Genomic DNA, 13,889 nt, shown 5'->3' on the forward strand with positions numbered 1-13,889 from the left:
CCATTTCATTTTGGCGTGCGATTACTTTTTAATCCATCCGGAGAAGACTCGGTCGCATGGATTTTCTAAATTCAGGTACTTGTCAGCCTCCAATTGGCTGCAGCATTATTATCGTACACGGATACACGCATGCACGGGGATGTTTGGTGCAGAGCTTTAATCATGGTGGGGTCGCAGGGAGATACATATGTGGCTATCAAATCGGAATTAGGATTAGATAGTCGGATCATGGACAGCCACATAAGGGAAAGGAATAAAGGATTAGAAGAATAATTAGAATAGGAGATTATTAGAAGACCAATGGGGAATTTGGGCTGTAGCTATTCTAAAGTACAATTTGTTTGGGATTTGTGTACCTTATCATGGAGTTGTAACTAGGGAAGGAAGCTATTGCAAACTGGAAACTACTTTTGATGGTATAAATTTATATTTTAAGAGATACATGGTTACGAGCTCCTCGTAATGGAGATCATGTCTTGGAAAACCATTAGGTGGAATTAGATAATTAAATTAGAGGATAAACATTTTCTTAGATATTTTCTTTTTTTCTCGGAATGGCATAAAGGAGAACCATTACGTAGTGCATAAGGCACATGAATGCATGTGAATAATAAGATTAGTATAGTGAGCCTTTGTGGGATACGCTTTGCCGATTAATTAAGGGCACTAAGATAAGCCATCCTAGATCCCGATATAATCTGCTTGCTTAAATGGTTAATCCATTTCTACTGGTCGATTAGTTGGCTTCCATTGCGAGGAGTTTGTCTTTTGAGACGAGACAAGGTGAGAACAGTGCACGTGACCAAAGATCCAGGTGAGTTTAGCATGCAGTCTGGAATCCCCATCTAAATGGATGTGGGAGAAACTTGGCTTAAAATTTACTGTATTAGTTCCAAGTTTGCTGCATCCTTTCAATCAAATGAGTCATTAACACATTAGTAAATTTGGATAAATTAGAATATCAACTCGGAAACAAAGTACACATTTAGAATGTTTAGCTACAGAATGAGAAAGAAAACATTCCAGGCCTCACTCGGAACAAAGAACAGCTGTGTATAACTAGCAGTTGATGGAAAAGTAGATGAAGTCTACGAGGACTCGATATCTGAAAGATCTAATCCTTCTCTGTAGACATCAAAATCATCAGGACTCCAGCGACAAACAAGTTGGAGGCGGAAGGTGGCCATCTTGATCCCAAGCAAACGCTGTAAACAAAGAAAGATGATGTTATGACACAGGATCAGGCAAATGCAACGAAAAATCTCAGTTTGGTACCCAACTTGCCAGCATACATAGCAATTCTTATTGACAAAAGATACCCTTTGTAATTAGCAACAGATGGATGCAATTCACCCACAAATAATCTGTCATGAGCTGAGCTAAATGGAAAGACTCTTACTTGTCAGACTATGAGAGGATATACAGGCTTGCCTAAGGACAGTTTTTACATAGATAATTTGTGGCTACTAGAATGTAGGACTTGTTAATAAAGCAAAATAGTTCTGCAGCAAAATGGATCAGTAGACTCAGGCAACTAACTACCAAATCATATAGTTCACTCATCTCTGTGCTGGAAAATGCTCAACCAAGGCTGCTGCTCTGTCCATGCAAAGTTGGAAGGATACCAATTCACAAAATACTAGCTTTAGATCAACCAAGTACCTTCCATTAACTGAATGGGAACTCGTATTGCTAAGGATCATACTAATTAACCATGTTGCCAGAAGATAGTGAACTACCAATATACCACAAGTATCCAATTGCCATTATAATAACCTGAGTCCCTATGCAAGGTTGTTCAGCAGTTTTATTTATTTGGATCCAGGGCGATTCATATGGTTACATGAGAATGTAATTCTACTGGCAAAGTTTCAGAAAGGAGAAGCAAAATTTAGTTTCTTTAAAAAGTAGATCAAATTCAAAACTTTCAACAACTATCATAAAATCAGCAGGATAACTGGACATACCAAAATGCGGGATGATTCAGGTGAGAGTGGTTTCCCTTCTTCGCACACAACAAAATCTGAGATTAATTCAACTTCCCCTGTATTTTGAACAAACAGGAAAAATTATAATCCTTCTACAACTTTGGATGTATTGTAGCGCATTTCGGCAGAAAGTGCAAACCTTTGTTCAAGCGAACAGGCAATCCCTGTTTCCGGAGAAAGGGTTCCATTTCATGTGTGAACTGATCCAGTGGACCTTGTTTTAGTTCTACCTGCAATAATAAGATAACACAAGTAAATCATCAAAGTAATACCAAAGACCACAACAAAAAGATCAAAAGTGCAAAATATGTACTTAAATTCAAAATAATAGCACACTGAGGCAATTTAATCACTATGCATATGCATAAAGCAGAGCTGGATAGGGAGGAGGGTGGGAGGGATGTAAAAACATGTGTATCAGGGAGCTCTTCAACAAGCTGACAATGCCAAACAGTCCAAAGTGCTAGCCATACCATGTGCACGATATTTGCAAAAATGAGAATTTATATGACCATATCAAACCTTTTCGGTCGCAATGCTCCCTGTCCTTGCAAAGTCATGCTCTTCAAACTGTGCAAATAATCTGAATAAACAAAAAGGGAAATATGAGAGATTAGTTAGACAACAACAATGTGAAGAACACAAAGCATTATTTCACTAAAGAAAAAATAGAACAAGCATAAATGTACACATAACAGAATTTAATTGCAAGAATTTACAAACACATCGATGATTATGACATGTTTATTTGATTTTTAATCTCAGTTCAGTTCCTCCAGTCTATATTTTAGAAACTCCCATTATTGTCACTCGAACATATGAAAGCTAAATCACAAAAAGACAAACTAAAGAATGTCCTATGGTCATCCTACAAATTCTTCTTCCCATTCTCAGTGGCTTCACATTCAGCATGTAGCACTCCAAGAACGCACATATTCAGCTATCCACCTTATTTCAAACTAAATTAGCACATAAACACATGCTATTCCTTTTCATCTCTAATAGATTGTTATCATCATTTGACTACAGAAACTCTTTTCATATAATTCATCTTGTATCTACAACAATAGGCATATCCACATTATATATTTAGCTAATCCCAAAGCCCTTTTAACTATTGATATTTTTAATGTTACTAACAGACAGCAAAGATACATTTGGAAGGTGAAGGCCCCTGTTTCATTTAAGAAATATTATGAAGTATATGCTTCAAGAAGTACTTTCACCCAAGGCATTGGGACGACCTTTTTATGCTTGAGCATAAAGTGGTCGCATTTTCAATTTCATGTACATTTAAAAACTTCTAGTAACTCAATTTCTCCACTGAGAACTTCTTAAAGCATCATACAAAGTTCCATTTCTTCATGCTTTAAATGTATTCTGATAAATATAGAGTTGCAGCTGATCAATGAAATAGTAGCTAAATCAACCAGGAACGGCTGAAAGCCTGAAACTGGCTAGAGCCACACAAGATTGTCAAACTGAAATTATCAAAGTCATCAAAATTGAAATTGGCCAAATCTATCAAGAATAAGCAGTTCTGAGTTTGATTTGATTAAACAAACTATGTTTCCATTGAGCTCTCAGACCTTGTAGAATAAAACATGTGTCGAACTAGGTACAGTTGATAAATACGAAAGCAAATAATGCTAATAAATTGGAAGTCCACAAGATTAGGTTTGAAAATAAGTATTCTATGGTACAGCAAACATTGCAACTAAGAAATCTAAGAGAGCCCACTCCCATAAAACACAAGGAAATCTGAAGATTTCACACTTGTTCACCAGATTTCACAAGCATACCTTTCAACCTCCTCTTTGGGAAGTGTAGTTAAGAGAAGCCCAGAATCACCACGAAGAAACTGAAAATGATGCGAGCAAGTTTCATCAGAGCCAATAAGAGTTTGTAAGTCTTGCCAGACAGTAATAAACAAAAAATTCACCTTAGCTAGTTTATGAAGGCCCGGTTTGACTTCATCAGATGCAGATTTGCCTAAAGAAATCTGCATTACTTTGTTCGACCCAAGAAAAAACCTGCCGAGAAAAAAAAGTCACCAAAGTTAAAAAGACAACATATTCTTCAATAAAGAATAAGAACATAACAGTAACACTCGGTTCCTAACAACTATGAAATGTTGATTCCAGACCATTACCTGCTGCTTGCCTTCATTTGATCCCTAAAAGCCTTCAGCTTATGATTTCTCATGTTTTCAAATGTGAAAACATAAGCGTTATCGTAGTTCTCCAACGCCTGCTTTATAGCACTCACAATAAGTTCTTTGTGCTCCCTTCCCTTTTTCTTTGTCTTCGACAACGTCACTGCAGTATATGAATCATAAATTAGACAAGCATTCTTAGCGTACAGCCACGGAAGGTACAAAAGACACCACATTTCCAAGTCCACACACATTATTTTCTCCCTAAAACTCCATGTTACATAAGCAAGTCCGAATAAAAGATAAATTCGTGTACACCTAGAAATGCACCGAATAATCCATATAAATACCTCCAAATATTCGCGTAGGATGTACTATTAACACTAAACGACAGGTGGGTTAGTCGATTAGTAGAAAAATCAAGCATCCAGGGCAAGAAGAACTACAAAAATTAAGGCTAAGCAAGAAGAACTACATAAGAATCAACCATCCAGGCAAGCAAGCATACAAGGAGCTTCGGTCATGCATCGCAAGGGGAATGAGAAACTTTACCAGGCCTATTGCGTTTGGATTTCGGCATCTTTTCCTGCGACTCGGGTTGCTCTGGTGTGCGCGGCTTTCAAATGTCTCCTTTCTCCTCGCCTTCACTCTAGGGTTTTGGAAATTAGGGTACGGGTGGGATAAGGGGTTTAATAAGACGAGTATGATACGAGCCATCTTCGTTCTAATTGGGTTTGTGTCGCCGTGTCGGAACGAATCGAGTCGAGTTGGATCTGGTTAATATTAAGTCAACATGAACCGAACTCATTTATTATACGAGTTTAATAGATTAGTTTTAAACAGGGGCATTTGAATTTTTAAAATAATAAAAATAGGTTTTCGTGTATGATTTCTTATGTAAATTGTGTATATTTATTTTTAAAAAGATGTGCATTTAATATAAAAAATAAATTTAGTTTCAAAAGCTTAATCTTGCTATTATTATAATCTATGATTTTTTTTTCTCAAAATAGCCCACTTTAAATAGATTACTTATTCAAACTATTTGAATCATAAACATATAATAAATAGGTTGACACGAGGGAATAATTTAACTTAGTTAAAATAATAGAGTTAGTTAGATTGGTTAAACTATTTATAACATAAATAGATTTGGTTAAATCTAAACCTTAAGGCCTTCGGATTCAACATTAATGTTAGGTTGATGTCAAAATCAAACAGAAGAATATCAATTTGAGACCTCATAAATGCAATGTTGAGATTACTCTTCAGGATGGATCCTCTCACATCCAAATCTCAGAGGGGGATTTGTATATTGTGGGATACGCCTCCCCTGAAATCAAACAGGGACTGCAGGTTATGTATTAATTTCTCCGACCATGATAAATCCAATTGATTTTCAAAAAATAAGTCAAAATAGTATCAAACTCCTGCTTACAAGCCTATAATCTCAAGCATTTACAAGAACCATAATAGTTATACCATAAAAAATTGAGCCCAAAGAGCCAAGTTCAGCTAAAATATCGGAAGGAAAAATTAATTTCTTAGCGAATAACAAAATGCATTAACAATCTTGATGCCCAATTTGGGTAAGAATCGAAGAGAGGAGTAAATTTCGACACTCTCTTATTGATGTTTGCTCGAAAAATAATGTAAGAACTACTTTATGCCATATCCAAAGAATGCCAGAATTATAATGATACTGTTACACAGTACACAGATGATTTCCGAAAATTATTCACGCGAACGTATTTCCTGAAATCTAAAAAATATTCCTAATTGTATAAAGCAGTTCAGGGCCAAAAGAATAGCATGTATTCTCATCCTTACATCCTCGAAGAAGTAAAACTATATCTAGCTTTAGAGCCTTTTCGAATAGTACACAAAGTGCTTCAGCCCTACTATACAACTGAAACCTGATTCTCTACTTCTTTTGCAGATCCCTCGCTCCAACTATCAGGTGCAGTTAAGCGATTCTCCACTTCATCAAGTATGTTTGACTAACTAAATGATGATGATTTTCTTACATAGTGAAACTCCAATCTGATATTTACCTGAAAAAACCATCAGGCAAAAGCCGTCAGTGTTTGGTAACAGAATGTGATTTTGGGAGATAAAAAAGGAGGTAGATGTCCTTGCATTTGTTGATGAGCTCAACTTACCATAAAAATGTAGCTGGGAATGACGGACCGCTAGAGTTTCAAACAAAGTTATCACTGGTGACGGCCCCTTGTGAATTCTTCAGAAATGGTTTGACTAATTTCGAGCTTGTTAACAAATGTCAAGATGAAACATTAGTTTACAAAATGAAATGAACAGAAGGCCTTGATACCCTTGTTACACAATACAACAATAAAGCCATGAGAAATGCTATTACAAGATTTCCTCATTTGGCTATTTTGAAAGATGAGAATTGACCTCTCTATATCAATCTGGGAGCCGAATAAAGGAATATTAGATCAACAGTTGATAGCTTCGCTATAACTCTATCATTTCCAAGTTAATATGTGTACCCTTTACATTATACTTCCAAAACCAACTTCCACTATCCATCAGTTCATCAGATATAGGATCCAACTTAACAACAAAACCTGAAAGCAAAAAATATGGCCATACAGCAAATCAAGCAAAGATTTTGGAGATGTGTGTATCAATATTACAAGAGAAATAAATTGCAGTAAAGAGAGGCAAGAAAATCTTCCATAGTATCATGGTATATGGCATCACAATATTAGTTCAATCTATGTGAATAAATTAAAGCTTGAAGATCAATTTCATTAAGGCATTGTTTAACCCAGATTGCAATGCTTTACAAACTAATGCGAAACAACTACTACAATTAGATCCTTTGATGGAAATGCTATGACACCAAAACTAAAGATGAAAGGTGAAAATATGTCATACTGTAGTGAAATAAGTATACAAACCTGCACAATCCTGAATGACAGACATCCTATAACCATTTGGAACTTCAAATTCATGGGTACCCTGGATAGATAGAACAGACAAACAGACAAATACCATGAGATGCAAAACTAATTATAAGTGCTCTACTAATAGCCAGCTAAATTTACCTGCAAGACTACATCTGTTGCCTCAAATTCTGCATTTCCATGCAGAATGATCTTCAATGTCTCGATTCTCTCAACATCATGCTTCCAGTAGACATTGTTGGGAGAGTTCCAATTGATTCCTTTATTCAGGACCCTAACTCTTTGCAGTTTGCATCTCCCGCATCTTCCACAAGAGATACATCAAGTAAGATACAATTTTCACGAGCTGATAATAGTGCAAAAGTAACATAAGAGTATTTTACCTGGTGCCATACTGCAGCATTGGATCACCTTTATCGTTCATCATCATTGAACCCATGATATTTTCAGCTAGAATAATAAGGCTACCATCCAGCTGAATTTCAGAAAACATTAGGATTGCTAAATGTAAAATCATAATGAAGTATTGAAAATCATATCTCATTGATGACTACCTCTACATCATTCCACAAAAACTCAGCTATCTCTACTTGTAATTCAGAACCCTCATGTATGGAGCCACCTAAGAACTGCAGGAAGTTAAATTTCAAGTCAGTGACTATGTTTATAAGATTTCATGAAGAAGAAAGAAGTAATTAGACGCTAGACTTGACTTAGTCATGAACCACAACAAACAAACAACAGTGGTCCTTGTCGAATTTAAATGCCGTCAGACACCTAATAAAAATCTGAACCTAATAAACCGGAAGCAAAGTTTGAGGCATTCAAATCAGATTGGCATATTAGATTGATTTTTAAAAAAAAAACCAGCAGGTATCTCAGTGCAGCCAAAGAAAAAAGCCTCATATAGGATGAGCTAATTATAAATTTTTAGTAATCAAACATTTGGAAGCCCGGCGATTTTGTCCTTTCAGACACAAACAACATACTTACAGTATAAAGAATATATTAGATGAAAGAAAGTTAAAGATCCATACAGTCATATATTGTTTGGTGAATACTGAGCATACCTTCTGCTTCGTTATCTCCCAGAGAGGACCTAAAGCAGGATGGAGAAAAATGAGAAAAGGAGGTGCGCAATTGAAGTAGTTGATATTGTCTTTGATCTAACAAAATGAAAATATGTTAAAAATTGAAATATTCAAGGGCAAAGTAAATCTAAGCATTTACATCGACATTTTATATCTACTATAAGATTCAAAATTAATGTACTCAAAGCATAAAATGAAAGAGAAATCATATCTTGCTATTTGCATATGAAACTATTTCCAACTTGGGAATCTCACCTCTCAAACTATTTGCGTATTCAATCACACAACTTATCAAGTGAAAACATCAAGATCCTAGAATGCTATATGGAAGCTTATTTACCTTAGGAACTTCTATATTGCAACTTGACAGAAGATCATAGGCATTCCGCATAACATCCAACAGAGAACCCTCTGGGGTCTGCATATCAACTCAAACAAGAACGTGGTAAAACAAAAGAAAATGAAAGATCAATGAAAGCGCACACAAATTCATGAATAGAAGACTAAATATAGTTGTTAGCTAATCTAACCACAGCAAGAAAGAGTAAACATAGATCTGTCATGGGAAATGCTAACCACAGATGAAAACTAAATTGTAAAAGTTGCAAAACAGTTCATTGAGACATCAATTGCCAAAACAATGACAGCAATGTCATTTCTATACTTATATCGCATGTATAACTGTGGGAGTTCACTGACCTGGTGCAATGATATGTCCTCTAATTTCCTTTTCCTTTTAGCTGATGACGTGACCTTTTTTCTTTCATTGTATACAATGAACGTGTCAAGTTCACCTACCAGAATGGCAGATAAGAAAAATTGTTAAAAGACAACTACAAGTACAAGCAGAGATTATTAAAAGCTAACAGTCTTATGAAGGTACTGAGTTTAAATGTCATACTTTCTATAACTTTATTGCACCTAGAGTTATATGTATTCAGAAAGTTGTCAGCAATATTTTGCATTGTACACTCCAGCCTGCCACCAGAAGTGCTGCAACACAGACAAGTTAGGCTTGCAATTAGAAGATAAATAAATCATCAACAAACACTCACTTAACTCAATTTCACTAGAAACTCCAGAATTAAACATCCAATATTTAGAATGGGCTAGTCAAATGTAGAATAGGATAATAGAATATAAGAAAAATCTTACGATATGTAGTAATAGGCCTATTTACCTATTCATAAACTTATAGAGTAGCAGTAATATGTATTTCTAGCAGAAATTTTTTTCCACTAATTTCCAATGAACAGATAATCATCTACCAGAAAAATATGGGAGGAAAAGAGCTTTAACTCTAGATGATATCAAAGAAGTCTGACGTAAATAATTGAAGCATTATGTACCTACACTCAAATCCAAGATGATCCACATAAGAAACTGCCTTTTTCAGATTTAACACCATGCCTGGTAAGGACATAGCATTTTGACTAGATCCAACTTTTTCAGCAGCATGTAGATCGACATAAAGAATGTTTGTGTTTGCCGGAAAATCTTCCTGCAAGCTTAAAACCAGTAAAAGAAGATTATAACAAAAGGTGAGAATAAAAACTATCAGATTTTTCAATAGAGTGCAAAACTGTTGTTCAAGAAAGATACACATGACGAGGCAAGGACTTCTGAGGAATAATAGAAGGCAATAAAAGAGGAAAAATAACTAATGATGTTTAAATAAGCCATCTTAGACAAGAAAAATATCAACTTCTGGCTTCAAAAAATGAACACAAACAAGTGGAAGTAAAGAAAAATGAAAAGAAAATGGAAAAAAAATATAGGAAGAAATGCTGTTTCTGTGATTCAAAGGTGAATTAACCTTGGTGAACTTTATGAAACTAACCAAATAGTCATTACTTGAAGAAATACTAAATTCATCATATGGGGGAAAAATCATTATGCAAACAATTGGACCTCAATAGGTCTCACACATAGCTAGAACAAAATATTATGTATGTTGCTGTGGAATGACAGTAGAAAGATTTAGCCAATCTACCTGCCTAGAGAAATAGCAGCATCCATAATACCAAATTTGTCAAACTCAGTGTACTCGATGCATGTGATACCATATGACCATTGTCCATCAGTATTTTGTTTTTCAAGAAGAACATTTATCCCTTCCGTAGCTCCAAAGTTTCGCTCACAAGACGCAAAACCTAATTTCTGAAGCATGTTAAAATACTAGAGATAAGTAAGAATAAATAGAATATCGAGCTGCTTGGTGTATAGAACTCCAGAACGTAATGGTGAATGCTAGTTTCAGAAAAAATGAACAATGATGATAGCAACAGCTCTTGTTCATGCAAAACCAAAAAGCAACAAGAACAGACTACACAGTATAGATCTTAAACTAAAAGCGCTACTTTTATGGGAGGGTAACTTAAGACTCCTCTTCTACTAGTTTAATTTTATCAACACTTACTGCTCCATGGATAAATCTTAAACTGAGTATTAAGTGTTGATAATCACATATTTCAGGTGAAAACAACAAATCCATCCATATATCTATACCTTATTGTGGTGTAGGCCTAATCCAGACAAAGCCAAAAGTGTCAAATCAGTTGCAGCAACAACATTACTGTGAATATACAACAGAAGACACAATGAGCAATTATAACGTTTCAAATGTTAGCATAATGACTATAATGTATTGACATAATGCAAAAGGATAACCTGACTTGCCGTACAGTTGCACCTTTTCTTCCATGACTAAAGAACCAGCGAAATACGCCTTTGTCATATGCAAGTTTCCAAACTGCACCATGACCACCAGGCTTGCAAACTGGAAAAAGTGATCTGCTAATCAACCACTTACCATCTTCAGCAGCTACAACTGGCACCAGAGGCTGGAAAAGCAAAACCAAGAACTGTCAAACAGGTTACACAAAATATACTTTTCTTCAAAGTTTGAACAATTTAAAAACTACACAGTGAAAAAAAAAGGTTGAACAGGTCAAGCAAATTACAAGAATTATAATATATTACCTGCTCAAAAAGTTGAAAATTCTGTCGGCCTCTACCAAACCATTCAAGTCTTTCACAAAGTGCAGTTACATGCTCATGGTTGTTCTTTGCTGAACTTGTCATAATTGCAACAGGTGTAATAGATTGCCTCCCATAGATCTTGAAGTGAACAAATTCTCTAGCCTGTCATTAATTGGGGAGTTATCAATAAATATTAGCAATGCAACTCAGTCACAAGCTATAAGAAATCTCATCTAAAAGCATATACAAGTATAACAAATAGAACAAAACAACATATCAAAATAGATTTAGGAAATATTAAAACATGAAATCTCTTATAAAATACCATGCAATGTAGGTCTGAATTTCCATGATATTCAATTCTTTGCAATTAATTCAAATGTAGTCATATTGTTCCTTTGTCTTTACTTACAAATAAACCTACACCTGATCAAGTATGTTGTAGAATAATTCAAATGTACTATGTCAACCCCTAATCAGCAGAGTCACAAGATGACTCTTTGGTCAAGCAAAAATCGAGGATACGAGAAAACAAGCTCAAGTATGTTGATGAAGACAAAAAAATTAACTGGGACAGCTAGTATTTGTTTTACAGAAAACAAGCCTAATCTGAAAGTAGTTTCTTTGAAGTGAGTTATTTACCTGGAGATCTCTTATTAAGCCTTCCAATAAAGTTCTCCCACAGTATGGAAGCATAGCAGTAGGAAGACATTCACCTGTGTCTGGGTCAACTAGACCAAGACGGTCTCCAGCACCACCAAGTGGATAAATTTCACCCAATTCTGGCAAACCCTAAAAATGATTTAACTTTAGCAGTAGTTGGTATAAGAACTGATAATTTAAAATGAAGTAATCATGAGATAAGAAAAGGGGAAGCCAATTAAGAAATAGCAATTATGTCAAGCCAACCTCAATTCCCCACAAAGCTGCTTGATGTGCATATTCTGTATTCTCCATAAGATTAAGTCCACTAGGAACATGAAGCTCCATAAACTCACTACTCCTTGACTGGTAAACTTGAGCTTTTGAGGGTAAAAGAAGCTCTAAAGCCATAATTTGGTATCTGAGAAAGACAAGGAAATAGAGAGTAGAGAGTCATTATTGGAAAAGAATCATGCATAATGAGGTATGTACTTTGTTCCCAACACTAGACACCTACATAATCTATCGGCTTGCATTTTTTAAAAATTTCAATTGAGGAATATAACAAGTTTAAGGTCCAATTGAGGAATATCTAATTGTCTAAGACAGGTTGCCCGTCCTGAAAATGAAAAGAACGCCCAACACCCAGTAAAGAGAGATCAGAAAAAGCATGAAACACCCATATATTATGCATTCGAATTAACTGTTAAAATATAACTGAAAGACCATAGAATCCAATGCAAATAATAACGAAATTCAACATGCAGAGCTCCAGCCTATCTGAAATTAAATATTTTCTTGCCTTTCGGAAAAATTCTTTATCAAGTAAAGAAGACTTATTTCCTTACCCAATGATCCCTCCAATGCAATCATAGAACTGTTCGATCTCACCAAGAACCTTCAGCAGCTTCCTCAACATCTCCAACTCCCCAATTCCCATCCCACCAACTCCATCGTCACCAACCGCAACCCCAACCCCATGCCCCTCGAAGCTCCAATTCTCTATCATATCTGCCAACGCATACAGCGCGCTCTTCAACGCGCCCCCATCCTCCTTCCTCCCCTCTCCGGCGCCACCGCCGCCCCAATCCACCTCCGAGCCAAGAACGTGCTCCTGCCCGGCCGCAACCAAGCATTTAATCAAGAAGACCTCCGACGGCTCCAATTGCGCCAAAACCCCACCTTTCCCGTTCCCAAGGAAGTCCCTAACCCTAGAATCGGAATCAAGGACGCGGAGCTTCTCCTCGACGGTCTTCGCGGAGCGAAGCCGAGAACGGACGGCGTCGAGGCGGGCGATCTCCCTCGAGAAGGGGAACTCGGAGGGCGGTGCATGATTGACAGGGGCGGTGGACACGCGCCGCGGGCGAGAAATGGAGGAGGAGGAGGAAGGGAAGGAGAGGGAGAATAGGGGATTCGGGAAAGGGAGGGACCGAGAGCGAGAAGGAGAGGTAAAAAAGAAGAAGGGAAGAGAGGGGGAGGAGAAAGAGCGAGAGGGGAGGAGAGAGAGAGGATTCGCCATTGGAGAGGTTAGGGAGGGAGATGGAGGGAGTGGAAAGAGTGAAGGGTTTAAATAGAGGAGAGAGGTGGGAGGGAGATAGAGAGGATAAGACAGGTAGAGCGGGGTGAGAGATGCTTGGAATGTGAGCGCATATGCTTTGGGTTTCCATTCCTATCGCGGGATTTCGTCTGCCGTATAACGAGATATGAGTATGCCATGCCACCGGTTCACAGTTGGTTGGGTATCTCTATAGCTAAAATTTGCAATTCGAATAAGTAATCTTTATATACGACAACGACTACTACTACTACAGCAGCACAGTGATAGAAGAGTATATACTCATGGCAGGAGATTATGGGTATATCTAATAATAATGGGATTATTAGGGTGGATAGCAATAGGCATCCAGAATAATAAAGCGTGTAATTTTCTTATTAAACTATCTGAAACTAATTAACACGTGCATATTATCATCTTATATAAAATAGCAATCGTTTCACTAATCCTGGGCTGAAACAGAGCCTAAATTTTATTAGAAAAATTAAGCAAGGCCTACTAATCGGCCTGGACCTGAGCATGGTAACTCGCCCCCGTTCGACC

General features: G+C 36.7%; 2 protein-coding genes across 2 annotated transcripts; both read right to left on the reverse strand.

Annotated features, from left to right (window-relative positions):
* Window positions 1–935: 935 nt before the first annotated feature.
* Window positions 936–4,830, reverse strand: LOC140799392 (uncharacterized). Its single transcript, XM_073153722.1, has 8 exons — window positions 4,696–4,830; window positions 4,141–4,306; window positions 3,931–4,021; window positions 3,791–3,849; window positions 2,511–2,571; window positions 2,128–2,218; window positions 1,968–2,044; window positions 936–1,205 (listed from the first exon to the last, which is right to left on the reverse strand). The coding sequence occupies exons 1-8, from the start codon at window positions 4,721–4,723 to the stop codon at window positions 1,089–1,091; spliced, it is 690 nt and encodes a 229-aa protein (XP_073009823.1). The 5' UTR covers window positions 4,724–4,830; the 3' UTR covers window positions 936–1,088.
* A 985-nt stretch (window positions 4,831–5,815) lies between these two features.
* On the reverse strand, window positions 5,816–13,422 carry LOC140799399 (UTP--glucose-1-phosphate uridylyltransferase 3, chloroplastic). Its single transcript, XM_073153730.1, has 18 exons — window positions 12,640–13,422; window positions 12,059–12,212; window positions 11,792–11,941; window positions 11,150–11,311; window positions 10,838–11,010; window positions 10,676–10,742; window positions 10,161–10,327; window positions 9,517–9,675; window positions 9,069–9,160; window positions 8,867–8,961; window positions 8,508–8,585; window positions 8,147–8,242; window positions 7,631–7,705; window positions 7,460–7,551; window positions 7,218–7,380; window positions 7,071–7,131; window positions 6,306–6,734; window positions 5,816–6,197 (listed from the first exon to the last, which is right to left on the reverse strand). Exons 1-17 carry the CDS (start codon window positions 13,308–13,310, stop codon window positions 6,622–6,624), a joined length of 2,568 nt encoding a protein of 855 aa, XP_073009831.1. The 5' UTR covers window positions 13,311–13,422; the 3' UTR covers window positions 5,816–6,197; window positions 6,306–6,621.
* Window positions 13,423–13,889: the final 467 nt, after the last annotated feature.

This window comes from Typha latifolia, chromosome 12 (genome assembly GCF_019914945.1).
Source record: "Typha latifolia isolate L0001 chromosome 12, TyphaL0001v2, whole genome shotgun sequence".
In the NCBI taxonomy this organism is placed as follows: domain Eukaryota; kingdom Viridiplantae; phylum Streptophyta; class Magnoliopsida; order Poales; family Typhaceae; genus Typha; species Typha latifolia.

Coding starts and splice junctions, on each gene's coding strand:
- LOC140799392 (XM_073153722.1), bottom strand. CDS start 4,723: ATGCCGAAATCCAAACGCAATAGGCCTG. Junction 4,307..4,695: donor ATCCAAACGCAATAGGCCTG/GTAAAGTTTCTC, acceptor CATATACTGCAG/TGACGTTGTCGAAGACAAAG. Junction 1,206..1,967: donor CTGAATCATCCCGCATTTTG/GTATGTCCAGTT, acceptor CTTTGTTTACAG/CGTTTGCTTGGGATCAAGAT.
- LOC140799399 (XM_073153730.1), bottom strand. CDS start 13,310: ATGGCGAATCCTCTCTCTCTCCTCCCCTCTCGCTCTTTCTCCTCCCCC. Junction 11,942..12,058: donor CAGCTTTGTGGGGAATTGAG/GTTGGCTTGACA, acceptor AATCATTTTTAG/GGTTTGCCAGAATTGGGTGA. Junction 8,586..8,866: donor AGGACATATCATTGCACCAG/GTCAGTGAACTC, acceptor GTTGATATGCAG/ACCCCAGAGGGTTCTCTGTT.